The sequence below is a fragment of the Oncorhynchus mykiss genome, chromosome 12 (genome assembly GCF_057628025.1).
Source record: "Oncorhynchus mykiss isolate SJ-2025 chromosome 12, ASM5762802v1, whole genome shotgun sequence".
NCBI classification, from domain to species: Eukaryota; Metazoa; Chordata; class Actinopteri; order Salmoniformes; family Salmonidae; genus Oncorhynchus; species Oncorhynchus mykiss.
Window position 1 is genome coordinate 93,719,303 of NC_143033.1, and position 25,997 is coordinate 93,745,299.

The 25,997-nt window shown below is 45.9% G+C and overlaps 1 protein-coding gene across 8 annotated transcripts in view; it reads right to left on the bottom strand.

Moving 5' to 3' along the window:
* LOC110486946 (SUN domain-containing protein 1) overlaps positions 1-25,997 on the bottom strand; it is a 48,171-nt gene that overhangs the window by 14,168 nt on the left and 8,006 nt on the right. For 4 of the 8 annotated variants that reach the window (XM_090194201.1, XM_090194199.1, XM_090194198.1 and 1 more), the window contains 7 exons: positions 6,962-7,150; positions 5,971-6,260; positions 5,460-5,486; positions 4,894-5,214; positions 4,287-4,421; positions 3,579-3,710; positions 1,251-1,334 (listed from right to left, as the gene is read on the bottom strand). In XM_090194201.1, the coding sequence (XP_090050327.1) occupies positions 1,251-1,334; positions 3,579-3,710; positions 4,287-4,421; positions 4,894-5,214; positions 5,460-5,486; positions 5,971-6,260; positions 6,962-7,077 (1,105 nt within the window). In that variant the 5' untranslated portion in view covers positions 7,078-7,150. Of the gene's footprint in view, positions 1-1,250; positions 1,335-3,578; positions 3,711-4,286; positions 4,422-4,893; positions 5,215-5,459; positions 5,487-5,970; positions 6,261-6,961; positions 7,151-20,580; positions 20,820-25,997 lie in introns of those variants that run through there. The other 4 variants (XM_090194204.1, XM_090194200.1, XM_090194203.1 and 1 more) reach the window with 3 other exon arrangements.

Below are 25,997 nucleotides of genomic sequence, written 5' to 3' on the forward strand. Positions count from 1 at the left end.
TTGTCTATCAGAAGAATTACAACGTAAAAGTACTTTTAAATCAATCTGTCTGCCTATTTCAAGACATGTCATGTGGGGGTGTAGTGAGATACCCAATGGGCTGAACAATTCTCTTCTCATCAATCATTTTGAAAAAACAGATACTAAAAACTTGGAAGTCGATCAATCCGCCATCATTGACACAATGGAAAAATCTAATGATGTATTATTGAAATAGAATGTGTAACTGAGACAAACGAATTGGTACAATTTAACACCAAGTTGCAAACAATATTTCAGGCACTAGGGATGGGAGTGCGAGCATGCAGGTCTGGGCAGATGAGATGTAGTCATTGTTTGTATGTCGGTACAATTTTGTTTATATGTATTCGTTTTTTTGGAATGTAAAAAAATGAAGGAAAATCCAGTATTATAAAAACTACCAACCATAGAAAAAATGCTTCTGAATGAGTGAAATGTCCACAGTGTAAGAGCTGCAACACCGTTGACAGAGAACTGTCTTTCTGTCAATCTCTGGTTGCGTTCCAGGTTGTCTTTATTCAAAATGCGTAGATGATCAAATCTTAGAACACAGGAACCACGTTAATATGAAAAAGCAATATTCTGAGATGTGCGCATGTTCAGCCAAGAAAGGTAACGTTCCAGGTTCTCTCTTTGGTAACACAGCCCATCCCTTCCTCCCTCCAGATGTTTGGATTAGCAGCTTCTGTGTCAAACAGGCCTTTGTTCTCTGTTTGACGTTTGTTCAACTGCATTGTCATTCTGTCTGACAGCAGTGTAGTTTAGGAAGATGTTAGATAAGACATCATGGAATGTAACCCTACAGGACTAGCTATTTCCTCTCCCAGTTTCCTTGAAACAATCTTTAAAGTGAAGTGAAACATTCACAGAGATACATCTGATTGATCTTTATGGGTTTCGGCCTTTTCAAAACAATCTTTAAAAAAAAAACTCTCAGAGCTTATATGGAAACACACAAACACCTGCTGTGTCTGACTAGGGAGACCAGTAGCCAGAGTACAGTCACTGACTGGGGAAAGAGGTGTGACCGGCTGGCCACTGGCCCTAGTGGTTCATATAACCCCTATGCACTGATCTGGAAATAGGTCACGCATATAATTAACTCTGGGTCAATCAGGGTGACAAAGTGGCCCACTGGCACGAATAGAGCACTTGAGAGGGAATTTGTGTGTGTGTGTGCGCATGCACATGGGTGTGAGTCTGTGTGTGTGAGCGTGTTGACTACTTACACAACGAGCCATTTAAAAAGTGGTGGTGTCCATCTCCCATCACGTGGTCTTTTACATTCATGCTCCCACAGTAACTGGAGTGAGCTGCAACACAACAAACTATTAATAATCATATTTACATAACAAAACATTTAATTCTGCAGGCGAGTGGTGACCAAGAGCGTGTGACGTATTGTATATTTGGACACACAAGAAAGAGAGGGTAAGAGGGAAATTTGTCACCAAGGGAACCAACCAAAGTGGAAAGAAGACCATTTGTTAACGTAATCAAGTGGACCTGTATTAAACCAGAGATGGATGAAGAGAGAGACAGACAGAGAGGGAGAGAGTGTAGGGGGAAAACAAAGATGACTGACAGGCAGTGAGGTAGTACAGGAGTTCTGTCTCTGTCTCTTTAAGAGGTATGGAGGACCGTTTCAGTGATGAGCATACAGCCGTGGCCAAAAGTTTTGAGAATGACAAAAATATTAATTTCCACAAAGTTTGCTGCTTCAGTGTCTTTAGATATTTCTGTCAGATGTTACTATGGAATACTGAAGTATAATTACAAGCATTTCATAAGTGTCAACGGCTTTTATTGACAATTACATGAAGTTGATGCAAAGAGTCAATATTTACAGTGTTGACCCTTCTTTTTCAAGACCTCTGCAATCCACCCTGGCATGCTGTCAATTAACGTCTGGGCCACATCCTGACTGATGGCAGCCCATTCTTGCATAATCAATGCTTGGAGTTTGTCAGAATTTGTGGGTTTTTGTTTGTCCACCCGCCTCTTGAGGATTGACCACAAGTTCTCAATGGGATTAAGGTCTGGGGAGTTTCCTTGCCAAGGACCCAAAATATAAATGTTTTGTTCCCCGAGCCACTTAACTATCACGTTTGCCTTATGGCAAGGTGCTCAATCATGCTGGAAAAGGCATTGGTCGTCACCAAACTGTTCCTGGACGGTTTGGAGAAGTTGCTCTCGGAGGATGTGTTGGTACCATTCTTTATTCATGACTGTGTTCTTAGGCAAAATTGTGAGTGAGCCCACTCCCTTGGCTGACAAGCAACCCCACACATGAATGGTCTCAGGATGCTTTACTGTTGGCATGACACAGGATTGATGGTAGCGCTCACCTTGTCTTCTCCGGACAAGCTTTTTTCCGGATGCCCCAAACAATCGGAAAGGGAATTCAGAGAAAATTATCCTCAGCAGTCCAATCCCTGTACCTTTTGCAGAATATCAGTCTGTCCCTGATGTTTTTCCTGGAGAGAAGTGGCTTCTTTGCTGACCTTCTTGAAAACAGGCCATCCTCCAAAAGTCTTAGCCTCACTGTGCGTGCAGATGCACTCACACCTGCCTGTTGCCATACCTGAGCAAGCTCTGTACTGGTGGTGCCCCGATCCCGCAGCTGACAACTTTAGGAGACGGTCCTGGCGCTTGCTGGACTTTCTTGGGCGCCCTGAAGCCTTCTTCACAACAATTGAACCGCTCTCCTTGAAGTTCTTTATGAGCCGATAAATGGTTGATTTAGGTGCAACGTAACTGGCAGCAATATTCTTGCCTGTGAAGCCCTTTTTATGCAAAGCAATGATGACAGCACGTGTTTCCTTGCAGGTAACCATGCTTGACAGAGGATGAAGAATGATTCCAAGCACCAGCTTTTGAAGCTTCCAGTCTGTTGTTCGACCTCAATCAGCATGACAGAGTGATCTCCAGCCTTGACCTCGTCAACACTCACACCTGTGTTAACAAGAGAATCACTGACATGTCAGCTGGTCCTTTTGTGGCAGTGCTGAAATGCAGTGGAAATGTTTTTGGGGGATTCAGTTCATTTGCATGGCAAAGAGGGACTTTGCAATTAATTGTAATTCATATGATCACTCTTCATAACATTCTGGAGTATATGCAAATTGCCATCATACAAACTGAGGCAGCAGACTTTGTGAAAATTAATATGTGTGTCATTCTCAAAACTTTTGGCCACGACTGAACAGAGGTAGATGGACAGAGCTGGAGAGAGGCTCTGAAGACTGAAATAGAGTTATCTGTGGTGAAACTACACAGTAGAAAACAGCATCTGTACATACCGTGGAGAGAAGCTTTCCTCTACATTATAATCCACCAAACCATTACTATACATGCACAGTTATCTGTGAAGGCTGGGCATAAGGTTATGTTTTTACAGACACAGAAATGCAAAGACCAAGAGCTTGAGAAAGAAGTCGTGTCGGCGGACAGCGGAAATAGAGGGCTGAAAAAAAAGAGGTCACCAAGGTCAGTGTTGATGACCGATGACCTTTGACCCATGCCTCCTGACCTCAGCTCGGCGGTGGGTCAGGTACCTTTGCCTTCGTAGTCGTTGGCCCTGTAGCCCATCATCCTGTGGAGAGTAGTCTGCTTAAAGAGCCAAGAGACACGGGACGCGCTGGAGGAGACAGCCCATCTGGCCCTGTCTAATAGGGACGCCAGGACACCTAGTGACACAACCATACCACACATCAAAGGTCAGATCAGATAATCTGTCTGTTAAACCCCCGTACCCATTCCAGCCCGGGACCAGATCAGTATTTTGCTTTATTTAGCCGACAACTCAGACTATAATTTTGTGTTTTTGCTTCATTTAAACAACTCATCTGACTAATGTTAAGGCCCATACAGATCTGGGACCAGGCTATTCCATTTCCACCTGTCACAGTTTTGAGGCTGGGAAGAGACAGGAGTGGAGATCCTTTTGAATCTTAAAAATATATATTTTGATAGTACCATTACGATGAACTGGAGTCCAGTTCCTTGAGACTATCAGGTTGAACAGCTTTGAATAAATCAAACCACGAAAGACAGTAAAAAAAAAAAGGAGAGAGAGATGGGTGTGAAGGGAAGTAGTATAAGGGGGAATTCAGTGAGGTGAAATTTGCAGATAGAAATACAATGAATAGAGCTGATATGATGCCCAATTCTGCACCATCTGTTCTACATAATGCATTTCTACGTGAACATTTTGTAAAGTTGCGCTCCTCTGAACAGACCCCAGTAGTAAGCATCTCGTATACCTTTGCCTGAGTGGCTCCTGGCTCTTGTGCCCAGCCACAGAATGTTCTGGAAGAGCAGTGTCATCAGGGACACTATGGGGGTCAGGGCTCGTCTGCTGTAGTGGACACACGTGTTAGAGACTGACACCAGGAGACCTAGACAGAGAAAGGACGGCAGGTTAGTTAACTTAGCCAGACATATAAAAGGTGGAGAAATGGGTCCTTCCCCTAAGTGGAAGCCCACGTAGCATCAGCACTAATAAGCAAACAGAAACAGAGAAACACACAACAACTGGCTGGATGACTGATCATTTTAACTTATTTTGGGCATTCTGGGCTTTTAAAGTGGTCTTCTAACGGGACTTAGAGATTTTAGAAATTAAGGAAACAGTGTGATATGCACAGGTTTGTAAACCATCAAACAGAAAGAACCTCCTGTTTACCTTGTTCCTAGGAGAGGAACAGTGGGTCATGTTCATTAGGGAATGCAACAGAAAGTGTTTTGCAATAGAAAATGAAATGAGCGTCCAGGTTGTCCCTCCATGTTTCAGTCTGTTTTCTTCCATTGGTGCCTAATGAACACAACCATTTCACTCCCCAGTCAGTTGTGTGCACACTAGGTTCTCACCTGTCTTGCTCCTCTGACTCTTGACCGTGCTGTATAAACTGGAGGATGAGGCTGATGATGATGATGATGAGATGGCGGCAGCAGCTACTGCAGCAGAGGCAGCCTGAGACGAGGAAGAGGAGAAGGTGGCGGCAGCTGCTGCTGCAGAGGCAGCCTGAGACGAGGAAGAGGAGGAGTATGTGGTGAGAGATTCTTTCCTCTCAGAGTGTATGGAACAGTCTTTACAGATGTAACCGTTGGCGACCATGGCGTGGCTGTGCGACACAGTGTTGACGCCGCCGTTCGCACCCGTTGAGCTGTGGTCCGTCCTTGAACTCCTCCCTGTGGGAAACACACACAAGATGAACATTTTTAAGTACAACTCTGACTAGAATACCCTTTCTTCAGATATTTCTCATCAGTCCATTTATATGGTTTCAAAATATCATTATTTTGCACATCAGAGCTCTAGCCTTAAAGCAAGCCTGTGTTTACTTCCTGGAAAAGTGTTGTGATGATGCGTAATAAAAGATCACTACCAGGGTGAATGCTCACAAATATCATTAGAATGAATGGTGAAGTCTCACCTTTCAGACTGGTATCCTGATCTGAACCTAGAGGAAATAAAGCATTATCAAATCATCCAAGCCAGCGGGAGATCATTGAATAGTTATTAATTCATTGTAGTGGGTCACACGGGTAATAACACAGCTAATCTCTGGAAAACCACATCAAAGGGATTCAATGGAGAGATTATACAATCAGCCTGCCCCGTCTCTCCCCTGCTAATCCCACAAACCATTCATCAGTCCTGCCTTACATATCGGATAGACACGCAAACACCAAACTAATTCAAATTAGCATGCTAGCTAGTTAGCTTAAACTGCGGTTGACTGGTTCTAGACCTGTGCTTTAGCCATTGTATGACAGACTGTCTGACCATACCTGTCATGTCAAGCCAACGATAGTCGGAGGAGTTGGCTAATGCACATACCGTACAGGTCTGGGACCAGAATAGAGCTGATGTATCCTCTCTATCAAACGTAACCCTTCCTCTGATCGTATGACCTATGCCCTGCCCTTTCCTCTTGGACTGACCCCAGTAGCCGTCTGTGGTAGTAGTGGTGTTGGATCGCTGACGGAGGCTGGACTGGTCCAAGATGGAGGATAGCAGGGAGGCATCGCTGGCAGTGGTGCAGCCCGTAGAGGGAGTGTTGCTAGTGGAGAAGGAGAGGGTCTTGCGTGGCGTCTGGTTCAGGGACAGGGACAGGGACTGGTTCAGGGACAGGGACTGGTTCAGGGACAGGGACTGGTTCAGTGACAGGGACTGGTTCAGTGACAGGGAGCTGGAGGCAGACTGCTGCTGATGCTTTCTGCTCCTCACCATCCTGAGAGACAGGAGAGAGATTGATAAAGATTATAGAAGTCAGTGTGTGCCTGCCCCTGTGTGTATCTCCAGCTGCCTCTGTGTGTATCTGCCTCCAGCTGCCTCTGTGTGTACATATTTAATGTTAATATAAGGCTAATGTTTTGTGTCTGCATGAGTGCGTTTGTGTGTCCATTGACTCCCTTCCCCTGTGTAGTCTGACCATGACTCTCTCTGACTGGACCCTGTGTAGTCTGACCGTGACTCTGACTGGACCCTGTGTAGTCTGACCGTGACTCTCTCTGACTGGACCCTGTGTAGTCTGACCGTGACTCTCTCTGACTGGACCCTGTGTAGACTGACCGTGACTCTCTCTGACTGGGCCCTGTGTAGTCTGACCGTGACACTCTCTGACTGGACCCTGTGTAGTCTGACCGTGACTCTCTCTGACTGGACCCTGTGTAGTCTGACCGTGACTCTCTCTGACTGGACCCTGTGTAGTCTGACCGTGACTCTCTCTGACTGGACCCTGTGTAGTCTGACCGTGACTCTCTCTGACTAGACCTTGTGTAGTCTGACCGTGACTCTCTCTGACTGGGCCCTGTGTAGTCTGACCGTGACTCTCTCTGACTAGACCCTGTGTAGTCTGACCGTGACTCTCTCTGACTGGGCCCTGTGTAGTCTGACCGTGACTCTCTCTGACTGGACCCTGTGTAGTCTTACCATGACTCTCTCTGACTGGACCCTCCGCTGCTGTGGTTCTGGGAGGAGAAGTCAGCCAGGCTGTCGTTGCCATAGAGACCGCCAGTGGTCTGCAGACGCAGGCTCCGCCGCGACATCCTGGGCGAGTTGAACACGGGAGCGATCTGATGCACCTTCTCAAACTCTAGGGCCACAGTCGAGTAGCTGGAGCTAAGGACAGAAGAGAGGGAAAGAGAGAGAAGAAAGAGAGAGCAGGAGAAAGAGATGAGAGGAAGAGAGATGGCAAGAGAGTGGGATAGTGAGATGGCAAAGAAAAAGAGGAAAGAGAGGACAGGGGAGGAGATGATACAGTGTGATATGGCAAGGGAGAAAACATTAGATGGATAAAAAGAGAGGACAGGGGAAGAGATGATACAGTGTGATATGGCAAGGGAGAAAACATTAGATGGATAGAAAGAGAGGACAGGGGAGGAGATGATACAGTGTGATATGGCAAGGGAGAAAACAGATGGATAGAAAGAGAGGGATGGATAGAAAGAGAGGACAGGGGAAGAGATGATACAGTGTGATATGGCAAGGGAGAAAACATTAGATGGATAGAAAGAGAGGACAGGGGAAGAGATGATACAGTGTGATATGGCAAGGGAGAAAACATTAGATGGATAGAAAGAGAGGGATGGATAGAAAGAGAGGACAGGGGAAGAGATGATACAGTGTGATATGGCAAGGGAGAAAACATTAGATGGATAGAAAGAGAGGACAGGGGAAGAGATGATACAGTGTGATATGGCAAGGGAGAAAACATTAGATGGATAGAAAGAGAGGGATGGATAGAAAGAGAGGACAGGGGAAGAGATGATACAGTGTGATATGGCAAGGGAGAAAACATTAGATGGATAGAAAGAGAGGACAGGGGAAGAGATGATACAGTGTGATATGGCAAGGGAGAAAACATTAGATGGATAGAACGAGAGGGATGGATAGAAAGAGAGGACAGGGGAGGAGATGATACAGTGTGATATGGCAAGGGAGAAAACATTAGATGGATAGAAAGAGAGGGATGGATAGAAAGAGAGGACAGGGGAAGAGATGATACAGTGTGATATGGCAAGGGAGAAAACATTAGATGGATAGAACGAGAGGACAGGGGAAGAGATGATACAGTGTGATATGGCAAGGGAGAAAACATTAGATGGATAGAAAGAGAGGGATGGATAGAAAGAGAGGACAGGGGAAGAGATGATACAGTGTGATATGGCAAGGGAGAAAACATTAGATGGATAGAACGAGAGGGATGGATAGAAAGAGAGGACAGGGGAAGAGATGATACAGTGTGATATGGCAAGGGAGAAAACATTAGATGGATAGAAAGAGAGGGATGGATAGAAAGAGAGGACAGGGGAAGAGATGATACAGTGTGATATGGCAAGGGAGAAAACATTAGATGGATAGAACGAGAGGACAGGGGAAGAGATGATACAGTGTGATATGGCAAGGGAGAAAACATAAGATGGATAGAAAGAGAGGGATGGATAGAAAGAGAGGACAGGGGAAGAGATGATACAGTGTGATATGGCAAGGGAGAAAACATAAGATGGATAGAAAGAGAGGGATGGATAGAAAGAGAGGACAGGGGAAGAGATGATACAGTGTGATATGGCAAGGGAGAAAACATTAGATGGATAGAACGAGAGGGATGGATAGAAAGAGAGGACAGGGGAAGAGATGATACAGTGTGATATGGCAAGGGAGAAAACATTAGATGGATAGAAAGAGAGGGATGGATAGAAAGAGAGGGATGGATAGAAAGAGAGGACAGGGGAAGAGATGATACAGTGTGATATGGCAAGGGAGAAAACATTAGATGGATAGAAAGAGAGGGATGGATAGAAAGAGAGGGATGGATAGAAAGAGAGGACAGGGGAAGAGATGATACAGTGTGATATGGCAAGGGAGAAAACATTAGATGGATAGAAAGAGAGGGATGGATAGAAAGAGAGGGATGGATAGAAAGAGAGGGATGGACAGAAAGAGAGGGATGGACAGAAAGAGAGGGATGGATAGAAAGAGAGGGATGGACAGAAACAGAGGGATGGATAGAAAGAGAGGGATGGATAGAAAGAGAGGGATGGATAGAAAGAGAGGGATGGATAGAAAGAGAGATGGATAGAAAGAGAGGGATGGATAGAAAGAGAGGGATAGATAGAAACAGAGGGGGAGAGAGGAAAGGAGAGAAGTGTGGTGAATTTAGGTACTGTATGACTCAGTCACAGTGCCTGGGCTTCTTATCACTTGCTGTAGGCCTATCAGAGGCCTTGGTCTAAATCAGACCAGCACTTCTGTGGTTTCAGCTTACCTCAACATGAAATCAACAACCCTCTCCCACTGAGTCAGTCAGGGCCAGTATTCATAACAGTTAACTTATTCATTATCACCTAAAAGGGTAAACTGATCCCAGATCAGCACTCCTACTCTAAGAGCTTTATTAATGCAGGCCCAGGGATTAGTTAACATGATTAATACGGACATTCCCAACTTCCTCCCATCCATTGTCTGTATTTTAGTCACACATATAAACTAGAGAGAGACACGTTGTTTTGTAAACAGCAACACAGCATTGGGACAGCTGTAACAGCTCAGTAGGGAGAGAATGTTACCACAGGAACTGTTCCTGGAGCTGAACACTGGGCTCTCAGGTAATGACTCACCCAATAAACACAAGGAAAGAATACAAATGGAGGAAGAACGAGGACTGCGTGTGAAAGAGGAGAGGCGCCCAGACAGATCCAGTATATAATATAATGAATAAGGACACCATAGACCAGTCCTGTGTGGCTTAGTTGGTATGCTGGCGGTGCTTTCACTCTAGTGGAAGCACGAGACGGAGTCTACAACCCACACAAGTGGCTCAGGTAGTGCAGCTCATCCAGGATGGCACATCAATGCGAGATGTGGCAAGAAGGTTTGCTGTGTCTGTCAGCGTAGTGTCCAGAGCATGGAGGCGCTACCAGGAGACAGGCCAGTACATCAGGAGACGTGGAGGAGGCCGTAGGAGGGCAACAACCAAGCTGCAGGACCGCTACCTCCACCTTTGTGCAAGTAGGAGCAGGAAGAGCACTGCCAGAGCCCTGCAAAATGACCTCTAGCAGGCCACAAATGTGCATGTGTCTGCTCAAACGGTCAGAAACAGACTCCATGAGGGTGGTAGGAGGGCCCGACGTCCACAGGTGGGGGTTGTGCTTACAGCCCAACACCGTGCAGGACGTTTGGCAGTTGCCAGAGAACACCAAGATTGGCAAATTCGCCACTGGCGCCCTGTGCTCTTCACAGATGAAAGCAGGTTCACACTGAGCACATGACAGACGTGACAGAGTCTGGAGACGCCGTGGAGAACGTTCTGCTGCCTGCGACATCATCCAGCATGACCGGTTTGGCAGTGGGTCAGTCATGGTGTGGGGTGGCATTTCTTTGGGGGCTATCCATGTGCTCTCCAGAGGTAGCCTAACTGCCATTAGGTACCGAGATGAGATCCTCAGACCCCTTGTGAGACCATATGCTGGTGCGGTTGGCCCTGGGTTCCTCCTAATGCGAGACAATGCTAGACCTCATGTGGCTGGAGTGTGTCAGCAGTTCCTGCAAGAGGAAGGCATTGATGCTATGGACTGGCCCGCCCGTTCCCCAGACCTGTATCCAATTGAACACATCTGGGACATCATGTCTCGTTGCACCACAGACTGTCCAGGAGTTGGCGGATGCTTTAGTCCAGGTCTGGGAGGAGATCCCTCAGGAGACCTTCCACCACCTCATCAGGAGCATGCCCAGGCGTTGTAGGGAAGTCATAGGTTGATACATTTGATTTCCGTTGATAATTGTGTGATTTTGTTGTCAGCACATTCAACTATGTAAAGAAAAAAGTATTTAATGAGAATATTTCATTCATTCAGATCTAGGATGTGTTATTTTAGTGTTCCCTTTATTTTTTTGAGCAGTGTATTAACATTTTGGATAAGATCATGTACAGTTGAAGTCAGAAGTTTACATACACTTAGGTTGGAGTCATTAAAAGTAGTTTTTCAACCAGTCCACAAATTTCTTGTTAACTTCTTATGGCTGCAGGGGCAGTATTGAGTAGCTTGGATGAAAGGTGCCCAGAGGTGCCCAGAGTAAACGGCCTGCTCCTCAGTCCCAGTTGCTAATATATGCATATTATTATTAGTATTGGATAGAAAACACTCGGAAGTTTCTGAAAGTGTTTGAATGATGTATGTGAGTATAGAAACCGAAAGGTTGCAAGCTGACAAGGTACAAATCTGTCGTTCTGCCCCTGAACAAGGCAGTTAACCCACTGTTCCTATGCCGTCATTGAATAGTTAAATAAAAGGTCAAATTAAAAAATAAAAAATGTTGTGGTGTGCTCTGCTGCAGGAGGGACTGGTGCACTTCACAAAATAGATGGCATCATGAGGACGGAAAATTATGTGGATATATTGAAGCAACATCTCAAGACATCAGTTAAAGTTAAAGCTTTGTCGCAAATGGGTCTTCCAAATGGACAATGACCCCAAGCATACTTCCAAAGTTGTGGCAAAATGGCTTAAGGACAACAAAGTCAAGGTATTGGAGTGGCCATCACAAAGCCCTGACCTCAATCCTATAGAGAATTTGTGGGCAGAACTGAAAAAGCGTGTGAGCAAGGAGGCCTACAAACCTGACTCAGTTACACCAGCTCTGTCAGGAGGAATGGGCCAAAATTCACCCAACTTATTGTGGAAAGCTTGTGGAAGGCTACCTGAAACGTTTGAACCAAGTTAAACAATTGAGTGTATGTAAACTTCTGAAACAAGTGATGTTATGAAAGAAATAAAATGAAATAAATTATTCTGACATTTCACATTCTTAAAATAAAGTGGTGATCCTAACTGACTGACCTAAAACAGGGAATTTTTACTCGGATTAAGGAATTGTGAAAAACTGAGTTGAAATATATTTGGCTAAGGTGTATGTAAACTTCCGACTTCAACTGTAAATGTAAAAAAATCTACCAGTTTGAGCCAGTAAGGTGTGGAGTGGAGACGGAATGTAAATATTGTGAATATAGAATTGGACACTTCTGCAGCGGAAGCTAGAAACTCTCTCTCTCTCTCTGACTCACACATACCAGACCACACCCCCTGGCTGAGGATGCAGGCAGGGCCAAGACCAGCGCCAACATTCCATCATAGAACATCTAAATCATTATTGCCACATTGGCTCTAAGAAACAGATCCTTTCAGAGTCTTGTCTATTGCTTGTGTACACACACGCACAAAGGTACTAACAATCATGATTTGATGTTAAACACACAGCAGTAGGGTAATATTCTCCTACAGTAGGTTGGGTCTCCTCTCCTTTGTATGTCAGTCATCTAAATCCCCCTGACAGACAAGCAGGTCAGTTGAAGAGGAGAAAAGCATCTTAGCTGACTGACTGTGTTCAAGATCTTCCCTTCCTGTAATGGAGATGGGAGGCGGGAACAAAATGTAAGCACAAACACATGGTTTCATTCAATATTAAAACCACAACAGTGAGAGTCCATAAGACTACATTCTGAACAACAACATGTGACAGCCATTTAAAACAATGCAACACAGAAGGAAGAACTGGGGGTGGGTCCCACACACAGTCAGGCTGTTCTCAGACGCCACTCCTTCTCTAAAGGTCCCCAACAGCTCTGGCTGTAGAGGCCTCCTCTATCAGTCAATCCCCAGGCCTGTGTGTGTTGTGTCCTCCGGGCCCTAAAATCTCAGGATTACACCATCCCATCCAGAGCCAATTATGGGCTTTGCTTTCCTCCTCCTGCCTGCTGCTCTACCTGGCTCTCCTACACACACCAACACCTCTCAATGTGACTGTGTGCTCTTCCACAGAGAATGTGTGTGCACTTCTAGGGAGTGTGTGTGCTCTTCCAGGGAGTGTGTGTGCTCTTCCACAGAGTGTGTGTGCTCTTCCACAGAGTGTGAGTGCCCACTACAGATCATGCTTGAAGCCACACCAGGTTGGATGGGATATTAGCAGAGTTGTCTATGTTGTTACCTCACACACAATGTTAAAGGCCTAGTGCAGTCAAAAATGAGATTTACTTACGTTTTATATACTGTATATGAGGTTGGAAAAATACTGTGAAATTATAATAATGCCCTTTTAGTATAGGAGCTGTCTGAAAAGACTGCCTGAAATTTCAGCCTGTTTTGGTGGGATGGAGTTTTGGAATGCCTGATGACATCACCTGGCAGTAAATTTGTTAATAGACCAATAAGAAAAGAGAGTTCCAAACCTCTCTGCCAATAACAGCTAGTTGCTAAGAAGCAATATTTGTTTATTTCTGGCCATTCTAATTGAAAACAATTACAGTAAGATACTTATTTGTTCCCCAGAAATTATTTATTATTGAGATGAAAACGGCTGCATTGGACCTTTAAGAATACCCTGTTCCCCCTAACCCCAACATCCTAATACCCTGTTACCCTGTTCCCAAGTGTCTCTGTTCCCCAGTGTCCCTGTTCCCCCTAACCCCAACATCCTAATACCCTGTTCCCCCTAACCCCAACATCCTAATACCCTGTTACCCTGTTCCCAAGTGTCTCTGTTCCCCAGTGTCCCTGTTCCCCAGTGTCCCTGTTCCCCCTAACCCCAACATCCTAATACCCTGTTCCCCCTAACCCCAACATCCTAATACCCTGTTCCCCCTAACCCAAACATCCTAATACCCTGTTCCCCCTAACCCCAACATCCTAATACCCTGTTCCCCCTAATCCCAACATCCTAATACCCTGTTCCCCCTAACCCCAACATCCTAATACCCTGTTCCCCCTAACCCCAACATCCTAATACCCTGTTCCCCAGTGTCCCTGTTCCCCCAGTGTCCCTGTTCCCCCAGTGTCCCTGTTCCCCCAGTGTCCCTGTTCCCCAGTGTCCCTGTTCCCCCTAACCCCAACATCCTAATACCCTGTTCCCCCTAACCCCCAACATCCTAATACCCTGTTCCCCCTAACCCCAACATCCTAATACCCTGTTCCCCCTAACCCCAACATCCTAATACCCTGTTCCCCAGTGTCCCTGTTCCCCAGTGTCCCTGTTCCCCCAGTGTCCCTGTTCCCCCAGTGTCCCTGTTCCCCTGTGTGCCCCTGTTCCCCTGTGTGCCCCTGTTCCCCTGTGTGCCCGTTCCCCACTCCATGTGATGTGGACTGTCTCCCGTCTAACCCCCAACATCCTAATAACCTGTGTGCCCCTGTTCCCCACTCGATGTGATATGGACTGTCTCCTGTCTAACCCCAACATCCTAATACCCTGTGTGCCCCTGTTCCCCACTCGATGTGATATGGACTGTCTCCTGTCTAACCCCAACATCCTAATACCCTGTGTGCCCCTGTTCCCCACTCCATGTGATATGGACTGTCTCCGGTCTACCCCCAACATCCTAATACCCAGGCTAGGGGCGGTGTCTCCTGTCTACCCCCAACATCCTAATACCCAGGCTAGAGGTGGTGTCTCCTGTCTACCCCCAACATCCTAATATCCCTGTTCCCCACTCCATGTGATGTGGACTGTCTCCTGTCTACCCCCAACATCAAAATACCCAGGCTAGGGGCGGTGTCTCCCGTCTAACCCCCAACATCCTAATACCCAGGCTAGGGGCGGTGTCAGGACTGTAGAGGGCAGCTTTACCCACACAGGGGCACACTGTGACCGTCTGCAGTGCCAAGGTCACTCTGCCCTCCTGTAGGGAACTCATGCTCCCTGGAGGGCACTGCTAGGGTGAGAGAGAGCACTGAGAAGTCAGGGGGGACTGGGGAGTACAAACTGAATGTTTAGGTTCAGCATATCACAGGTCTCAGGGCAGGGAAAGGTACTGTACTTCACAGTGGGCTGAGTGTGTTGTGGTGGGATCAATCATCAATGCAGTCAGACTGAACTTACTACCTGGAACCATACTTCTATCTTCACTGGCTGTAAACGTCAGAAGGCACCCAGAAGAACCCATGATTGCGTGGCACAGAGCTCAGCAGAGCTCAGCAGAGAATAACACAGCACCGTCTACAGATGTAGGATCTTAATTAGAGCCAGTTTGCTACGACAGGAAAATAAGAAGATTATAATTATGTGGATTATAATTAAATTTATATTTTTGTAGGGGTTGATAAAGGTTTCGTAAGGGAAAATCTAGTCTGACATTTCTAAGTGGAAAATACAAACTTCAGAAGGCATTTTAAACCTCAAATACACAACAAATTTGACATTTCCTGCAAAGGGCTGATTCAATCAACATGTAGTGTACAATATTAAGCACTACATGCTTCTCTCTCTCACACTGTCCTCCATGTGTATGTGGAGGCTGCTGCAGTAGGAGTTAGGCTAGTGCAGAGTCAATAAGGCAGCTTTCACCAGACCCTGCACTATACTACCCTCCAGAACAACACACCAGACCCTCCACTATACTACCCTCCAGAACAACACACCAGACCCTGCACTATAGTACCCTCCAGACCCTGCACTATACTACCCTCCAGACCAATCACACCAGACCGACCCTCCACTATACTACCCTCCAGAACAACACACCAGACCCTGCACTATAGTACCCTCCAGACCCAGCACTATATTACCCTCCAGAACAATCACACCAGACCCTGCACTATACTACCCTCCAGACCAATCACACCAGATCCTCCACTATACTACCCTCCAGACCAATCACACCAGATCCTCCACTATACTACCCTCCAGACCCTGCACTATACTACCCTCCAGACCAATCACAGACCCTCCACTATACTACCCTCCAGACCAATAACAGACCCTACACTATAGTACCCTCCAGAACAATCACACCAGACCCTGCACTATACTACCCTCCAGAAGAATCACACCAGACCCTGCTCTATACTACCCTCCAGAACAATCACACCAGACCCTGCACTATAGTACCCTCCACTATACTACCCTCCAGACCCTCCACTATACTACCCTCCAGACCAATCACACCTGACCCTGCACTATACTACCCTCCAGACCAATGACACCAGACCCTGCACTATACTACCCTCCAGAACAACACACCAGACCCTGCACTATAGTACCCTCCAGAACAACACACCAGACCCTGCACTATACTACCCTCCAGACCAATGACACCAGACCCTGCACTATACTACCCTCCAGAACAATCACCCCAGACCCTGCACTATACTACCCTCCAGACCAATCACAGACCCTCCACTATACTTACCCTCCAGACCCTGCACTATACTACCCTCCAGACCCTGCACTATACTACCCTCCAGAACAATCACACCAGACCCTCCACTATACTACCCTCCAGACCCTGCACTATACTACCCTCCAGAACAATCACACCAGACCCTCCAGACCAATCACAGACCCTGCACTATACTACCCTCCAGAACAACACACCAGACCCTGCACTATACTACCCTCCAGACCAATCACACCAGACCCTCCACTATACTACCCTCCAGACCAATCACACCAGACCCTCCAGACCAATCACACCAGACCCTCCAGACCAATCACACCAGACCCTGCACTATACTACCCTCCAGAACAATCACACCAGACCCTGCACTATACTACCCTCCAGAACAACACACCGGACCCTCCACTATACTACCCTCCAGAACAATCACACCAGACCCTGAACTATAGTACCCTCCAGAACAATCACACCGGACCCTCCACTATACTACCCTCCAGAACAATCACACCAGACCCTGAACTATACTACCCTCCAGACCCTGCACTATACTACCCTCCAGACCAATCACAGACCCTGCACTATACTACCCTCCAGAACAATCACACCAGACCCTCCACTATACTACCCTCCAGAACAATCACAGACAGCAGATCAGTTTCCTATACCAGGCCTCATTGTGTGTGTGTGTGTATGTGTCGACCCTAATGGTCTGCAGTCTCCAGCATTTCTGTTTTAATCTTTCCTTTCTAATTAGGCCAGGGACAGACTCAGACCTGGTACAATAGGTTAATGGACAGCCAATCAATGACATTATCAATCCATTAACCAGCAGTACAATTGACTTCCAGAGCCAGGTCTCCCTGTGATCGCCTGGGAGGAAACAGAATGAACAGCCCGTCTATAGCCACTGGCCAGGGATATTAACACAGAGCTCTGCTTGGCGCAGCACATCCTGGGCTCCAGCTTGGCAGAGGGCTCTTTTTACAAACCCTGCAGTGGTGAAACACCTGGATTGATACACAGACAGGTACTCTGTAAATCCACACACAGACAAATCTCATACAACTTGTGGAAACAAGCACGCACACACAAACAACACTCTAAACACTTGTTTAACAAATCTCACACACACACACACACACACACACACACACACACACACACACACACACACACACACACACCTCTGCTATTGATAGAGCTTATTAAGACGTCAGCACATCACGTTGTCTTGCTTGCAAACCCCTTCGTCAATTCCCCATAGGGCTCTGTATTGATCCATATGAGTTTCCCTCCACTAAACTGCCCCCACACCAGATATCAAAGTAGACTGGACACTGACCAAAAGCAGAGAGAGAAAACACTTCTCCTCCTCCTTCACTGTTCTCTTACACAACAACGGGAGCTTTGATGCCCAGTCCTCCCACACTCAGTGGGTACTGCCAGTTCTCCGATGGTGTACTAACGAACCAGAGAGAGATCAGATCACCCAGAGATTTAGTCTACATTGTACAACCACTGAGGTGTCTCAGGGGTAACCTACTAGCTTTCCTTTCATTTATTATATTATAGATGAGGACTTTATAATAATCATCGACCTGCAGGGAAAGTTCACTGAAATCCCTGTGTTAAAATTGAATAAATGTTTGCTGAATATAATCACATATTTTCCTGGGAGCAACTGCCAGATCCTCATTACCCTCATATTAATCTAACATCCCCTGTCAGATCCTCATCTTAATCTAACATCCCCTGCCAGATCCTCATTACCCTCATATTAATCTAACATCCCCTGTCAGATCCTCATCTTAATCTAACATCCCCTGCCAGATCCTCATTACCCTCATATTAATCTAACATCCCCTGTCAGATCCTCATCTTAATCTAACATCCCCTGCCAGATCCTCATTACCCTCATATTAATCTAACATCCCCTGTCAGATCCTCATTACCCTCATATTAATCTAACATCCCCTGCCAGATCCTCATTACCCTCATATTAATCTAACCTCCCCTGACAGATCCTCATTAACCTCATTTTAATCTAACCTCCCCTGATAGATCCTCATTACCCTCATATTAATCTAACCTCCCCTGCCAGACCCTCATTACCCTCATTTTAATCTAACCTCCCCTGATAGATCCTCATTACCCTCATATTAATCTAACCTCCCCTGCCAGATCCTCATTACCCTCATATTTATCTAACCTCCCCTGCCAGATCCTCATTACCCTCATATTAATCTAACCTCCCCTGTCAGATCCTCATTACCCTCATATTAATAGAACCTCCCCTGTCAGATCCTCATTACCCTCATATTAATCTAACCTCCCCTGCCAGATCCTCATTACCCTCATATTAATATAAGGTTATAGATCCTCCAGGGCGTGACATACATTGTTTTAGCCACTTGTCCTTCTGACAAATAGGACAGATTTTTTTTAATTGTCCTTAAACTGAAGTAACTTGTCCCAACAACAAAAAAGTCTAACGCCATCGGCCAAAAGGGTGTGAGTGAAAACAAGTGAATTAATAATTTTCTGCTACTGCCCATAGACCACGTGACAAACTCTTTCCACGGAGTGCCTCATTTCTAAGGGGTTTTCACTCCTCCCTTGTACTTGATGAATAAAGGTCACTGATTAGTAAGCAACTCCCCTCACCTGGTTGTCTAGGTCTTAATAATTGAAAGGAAAAACTAAAATCCAGCAGACACTATGGCCCACATGGAATGCGTCTGACAACCCTGCCATAGACAATGTTATCGCCCCCTAGCGACCATCAAAAATAATGTTAATAAATACAAAATTAATAGACTGCTATACGTTCGGCTGGCGTATAACGGGAGGGCTAATCTCCCGACAGACCCTCATTACCCTCATCATATTAATCTAAGCTCCCCTGACAGATCCTCATTAACCTCTTCATATTAATCTAACCTCCCCTGACAGATCCACATTACCCTCATCATATTAATCTAACCTCCCCTGACAGATCCTCATTAACCTCATCATATTAATCTAATCTTCCCTGACAGATCCTCATTACCCTCATCATATTAATCTAATCTCCCGACAGATCCTCATTACCCTCATCATATTAATCTAACCTCCCCTGACAGATCCTCATTAACCTCATCATATTAATCTATCCTCCCCTGAAAGATCCTCATTACACTCATATTAATCTAACCTCCCCTGACAGATCCTCACATTAATCTAACCTCTCCTGAAAGATCCTCATTACCCTCATATTAATCTAACCTCCCCTGACAGATCCTCATTACCCTCATATTAATCTAACCTCCCCTGCCAGATCCTCATTACCCTCGTCATATTAATCTAACCTCCCCTGTCAGATCCTCATTACCCTCATATTAATCTAACCTCCCCTGTCAGATCCTCATTACCCTCATATTAATCTAACCTCCCCTGACAGATCCTCATTACCCTCATCATATTAATCTAATCTCCCCTGACAGATCCTCATTACCCTCATATTAATCTAACCTCCCCTGACAGATCAAAGACAGTTGACATCACAGTCAGGGAGCAGTGATACAGTCACACACACCACAGTCAGGGAGCAGTGATACAGTCACACACCACAGTCAGGGAGCAGTGATACAGTCACACACACACCAGTCAGGGAGCAGTGATACAGTCACACACACCACAGTCAGGGAGCAGTGATACAGTCACACACACACACACACACCAGTCAGGGAGCAGTGATACAGTCACACACACACACCAGTCAGGGAGCAGTGATACAGTCACACACACACACACCAGTCAGGGAGCAGTGATACAGTCACACACACACACACCAGTCAGGGAGCAGTGATACACACACCAGTCAGGGAGCAGTGATACAGTCACACACCACAGTCAGGGAGCTCAGACACAGATTACAAACCACATGTTCTAGAAATCTAAACGGTGAAACCACAGGTTGAACAATTCAACACACACACTTTTTTTGTTGTTGAAAAACTGATGCACTATCAACTCACCCTTAACAAGCCTGGGATGTTAGGCCAAATACTAAACACACCGAAAACTTCATTAGAAGAACCTTTTCAAAACAAATGTGGCGTTGAGACTAACCACCAGCAGGCTGTCTTCTGGAGTGTATTACTGAGGGAGATATCACTCCCAGCAGGGTTCATAACTCCTTTAAACCCTTCTGGGACTCACTACATTCTGCTTACAAAATTAGGTTTTACTGAAGATGTTTCCACACAGTTGTTTAAGCTGGGCTCTGGAGGGTCAGTGCAGGTCTGTGGGGGAAACACAAAACACACGTCCCACCCTACGGTTTCCTAAACCATTATAGAGTAGAGAGCTGCCATTCCCCTGAGGAAGAACACAGGCCTATATTTACCACAGGCAGGGCAGGGACAGGCTGGGTAGAGGGGATCTCAGATTTCCATCTGTCTAACGCTGGGTGGGTTTCAATTGGCACTGAGATTACGGCCACCGCCCATCCTCCTCTTTTCCCTCGAACAGAACAGAAGCACTTCTCTTCCTTCTCTTCTCTCTCTAACAGTGTGCCATCTCTTCCTCTTTCTCGCTCTTTCATATTGCCCTTGTTGCTATGGAAACTTCTCCAAACAGCTCTCCGGGGCCTGAGAGGGTGTGTGTGTGATCTGTGGCCGCCTGAGTTTGTGCCCCTCCCACTTCAGAGCAAATCCTCTCAGAGGAGCACTAGCAAGTAGAGAAGAGGGAAAAAAAACAGTAGTTGAAATTCCCCTTCATATGTTATAAGTTCAGCCTGAATGGTGTCAACAACACCACCTCTGACACAGACACACCATCATCCAGCTGCTGTCATTCAACCATGCCCTTGACCAGTGAAGCACTTTCTGAGGGAGGCAACCATGCTGCCACACACACACAAACAGGCATGGACACAAGCCCACAACACACACCAGATGTCCTAAACAACTGAGTGCAGCACGGCCAACCAACAGAAACTGGCAGTCCTTCTCCACACATGCCTTCCTTGATTCACAGTCTATATTACCTCCACTTCATCCCTTCTTTCTCATCTTCCACCCAGCCTTACCACCAGGCTGATCATATCACTATAACAACTGGTCCTAATATTACCCTAGATCACCTTCCACCCAGCCTTACCACCAGGCTGATCGTATCACTATAACAACTGATCCTAATATTACCCTAGATCACCTTCCACCCAGCCTTACCACCAGGCTGATCGTATCACTATAACAACTGGTCCTAATATTACCCTAGATCACCTTCCACCCAGCCCCAGGCTGATCATATCAGTATAACAACTGGTCCTAATATTACCCTAGATCACCTTCCACCCAGCCTTACCACCAGGCTGATCGTATCACTATAACAACTGATCCTAATATTACCCTAGATCACCTTCCACCCAGCCTTACCACCAGGCTGATCATATCACTATAACCACTGGTCCTAATATTACCCTAGATCACCTTCCACCCAGCCCCAGGCTGATCATATCACTATAACAACTGATCCTAATATTACCCTAGATCACCTTCCACCCAGCCCCAGGCTGATCATATCACTATAACCACTGGTCCTAATATTACCCTAGATCACCTTCCACCCAGCCACAGGCTGATCCTATCACTATAACCACTGGTCCTAATAATACCCTTGATCAGTTTGAGTGACTATGAGAGATACAATACTAAACGCCAACCAGGGGACCTACTTACCCAGTAACACAGATTGGGCCCCTTCATATTTTATGACCATTGAGAGACACACTATTGCACTCTCAGGCTAGGGTCAGTGTGTCTAGAACCCCATCCATCAGGTGCTGTTTATTTGAAAGGGGCAGCCAGAACTCTACTACACTGCTGGGTGTCAGGTAGGTAGGTGTGTGTACTCTGCTGTGATTGACTCATGTGTGGAAATGTCTAACCCAAGAGCTGAATTTGCTCTTTCCTTTTTCCATCTAACACACTCCCTACCTCTCTCATGCACACACACATTCACATGTTACAAATATGGCACAGGAGAGAAAAATCAGGCACTGGGCAGAAAATGAGGTTTCTCTTCTATTCAAATCAAAACATATCCATGATGGCAGAATTTCTCCTTCTCTGAGAAGTAACTAACCTAACCTCAAAGTATACTCCATTTGTGTGTTTTTACAACACTATCATTGAGCTGATATACACACACTCACACACACACACACAAATATATGGACAACCCTTCAAATTAGTGGATTGGCTATTTCAGCCACACCTGTTGCTAACTGGTGTATAAAATTGAGCACACAGTCATGCAATCTCCATAGAAAAACATTGGCAGTCGAATGGCCTTACTGAAGAGCTCAGTGACTTTCAATGTGGCACTGTCAGGATGCCACCTTGCCAACAACTCAATTCGTCAAATTTCTACCCTGCTAGAGGTGCCCCCCGGTCAACTGTAAGTGCTGTTATTGTGAAGTGGAAACATCTAGGAGCAACAGCGGCTCGGCCGCGAAGTGGTAGGCCACACACGCTCACAGAATGGGATCGCCGAGTGCTGAAGCACGTAGTGTGGAAAAACCGTCTGTCCTCGGTTGCAACACTCACTACAGAGTTCCAAACTGCCTCTGGAAGCAACGTCAGCACAATAATTGCTCGCCAGGAGCGTCATAAAAATGGGTTTCCATGGCCGAGCAGTCGCACACAAGCCTAAGATCACCATGTGCAAAGTGTCGGCTGGAGTGGTGTAAAGCTTGCCGTCATTAGACTCCGGAGCAGTGGAAACGTGAGATTCATCACTCCAGAGAATGCTTCACCATCTTGCAGTCCGACAGATGAATCTGGGTTTGGCGGATGCCAGGAGAACCCTACCTTCCCCAATGCATAGTGACAACCGTAAAGTTTGGTGGAGAAGCAATAATGGTCAAGGGCTGTTTTTCATGGTTCGGGCCCCTTAGTTCCAGTGAAGGGAAATCTTAACGCTACAGCATACCATGATATTATAGATAATTCTGCACTTCCAACTTTGTGGCAACAGTTTGGGGAAAGCCCTTTTCCCGTTTTATCATGACAATGCCCCCATGTACAAAGCGAGGTCCATACAGAAATGTTTTCTCGAGATCGGTGTGGAAGGACTGACATGCACAGAGCCCTAACCTCAACCCCATCGAACACCTTTGGGATGAATTGGAACGCTGACTGCGAGCCAGGCCTAATCGTCCTACATCAGTGCCCGACCTCACTAATGTTCATGGCTGAATGGAAACAAGTTCCAGCAGCAATGTTCCAACATCTAGTGGAAAGCCTTCCCAGAAGAGTGGAGGCTGTTATAGCAGCCCATGATTTTGGAATGAGATGTTCGGCAAACAGGTGTCCACATACTTTTTTGTCATGAGGTGTATATGGATTCTCTAATATATGGAGTTCAATAATAAAAAATAAATAAAAAATATTTTAAAAAATATTAAAGTTATGACTGATTAGTATCTGGTTACAACATTTCCCGGTGTAGTACAGGGGGACAGAGTAGCTTGGGTGGTACCATATAATTAAAAATAACAATTGAATGTCTCTCTATAGCTGTACAACTTATTTTCTCACAGGGGTAATACTCAAGAATCCTCCACTGACAACAGTAGATCAATAGTTTAAAGCCAGGAAATAGCTGAGAGCCTGGGAGAGAGCAGGGAGACCTCCCCTTACAAGGGAAGACATTGTACAGGCTTAAACATCAATCGGTGAGGCCATTCTCCTTACAGCTAATGACTATGGTGTTTGTACCAATGGGAATACACTGGTAATTAAACCCTTGGTTGGTGGGCTGTAGCATGGTGGTCTCTGCTGGGTCGTATTGATTAGGCCCCAAACGGAAGACAATGAACTGAAACAGGGAGGGACTACTTTAACTTGTCCAATAAAAAGCCTGATTTTCCTTTGCCCGTAGCTATATGTTTTGCTACAGTGCTGCCTAATGAATGGGACCCTGGCCTCCTGCTCCTGTCCACTCAGGCTAGGTTTGTTCCCCTCACTGTGGGGCTTCTAAAAGGCCTCTCAGATTGTTGGATGTGATTGGTTGGGCTTTCATTCATTCATTCCTCCCTCCCTTTCTCCAACTTGTCTACCAGTCTTTTGAGTTCTGACAACAGATGGCCCAACGGTTGCTGTCACCTGACCCTGTCCCTCTCAGCACAACCCTCTCCCCATTCCACAAGCCAGCCACACACACACACAGTACAGTGTGACAGCTCTCAAACTGATAGGCTGATATTTCTGATGCCTAGCTACAGTACGAGTCAACTGCCTCCTCTGTCAGTTTGTTCTGCCATTTAAAAAACAACAGCCCAACAAGGCAAAACCAATAACATGTTGTTAGTTCAGCTAATTCAATAAGTGAAGTATTAGCCTACATTACTCTTTCATGTACAAGAAAGAGAGACTCTTTACCTAATTCTCAGATCAGTGCCACCAGGCATTAATATGGTTGATCAACTCTCTCACCGGACCATGGAGGCACACGGTCTTGTTCCAGTCTTCCATGCTATTGAGAGACTGAGAACCCAGAGCCTTTAAATCGGTCTCCACCTCACTCCACACAGGACCTGGGACCGGTCCGGCGCCAAGACAGGCTTTCCCACGGTCAGAAGATGTAGTGGTAGTAGTAGGGCTGTTAGAATTTGAACTATGAATTGTGATTCTATTGGGTAGGACACGCCTGTGGGAGAGCTTTCAATGCAGGGAAGGTGTTGCTTGGTTATTATCTTATTGCCTTATACCTTCACAGTGAGGGGAGTCAAGGTGGCTCCACAGGTTATCAAGAGGTTAAACTGAGCAATTATGAGACAGAAAAAAACATTACCAGCAGAAGCCCTTAAGGACTGGATCGTAGACTAAATCCTGTCTCGTGTAAGAGAGCTCACCTGCAGCAAATTCTACTGCGGTAAGGAAGACATTTCTCTACTGCAACGCACGCGCACACACAGACACCCCCGTTCCCCTCGACACAAGGCTACTCATGGCAAACCCACACACCCTGGCACTCCCACCTCTTCTACATGCCTGTGAGAACAGTGAGATATTAAAGGCAATTACAAGGGATGTATGTAAATGTCATCTAGTTGTCAGGCCAGCCAGGCCTTGGAGGACAGCCTGTGGTCTGGGCCTTGTCCAACTCAGGGAGAGGAGAGGACTAAACATGTCAGCTGACTGAAGGGCTTTTCTATAGGTGTGCCCTTAGCATTTTTCAAAGGAGAGCGAGGGTAGAGTATGGTAGTCAGTCTAATGGGAGGGGTTGTGTTAGAACATGCTCCCGTACACGAGTGTGTTACACTGTTATTCTCTCTCAACAAGAACCACTACAGAATTTCTCCTCTTAAAGACCCAAATTCCAGCACTGTCATTTCCCCCCCATTTCTTTACACGAGGTGTCAAAAGTGACAGTGTAAAAAAACAACATTCCAACTTCACACACAAATCCCCTGCATATTCAGAGACAATCACACCTGCAAGCAGTTTCATGCCCAGGCCCCAGAGATGATGGGCTGAAGAGAGAGAGAGATCAGAACAATGATGATCGAGCAGCATGTACTGTAAACTAGGGCGGCATGATATGGGCAAATACATTTAATTGTGATTCAGATCAAAACCCTTGGGTGAACTGTTGGAATCATGGAAATAAAATGCTTTTTCAATTATATTATTTTAATAATAGAATCTTTGAGAACTAACAATTGCAGAAAATTTGCTAAATCTATTTCAGTTCCATGGAGAATTTAAGAATTGCAGGAAATTGGCTTGAAAATTTTTATCCATAAAAAACACA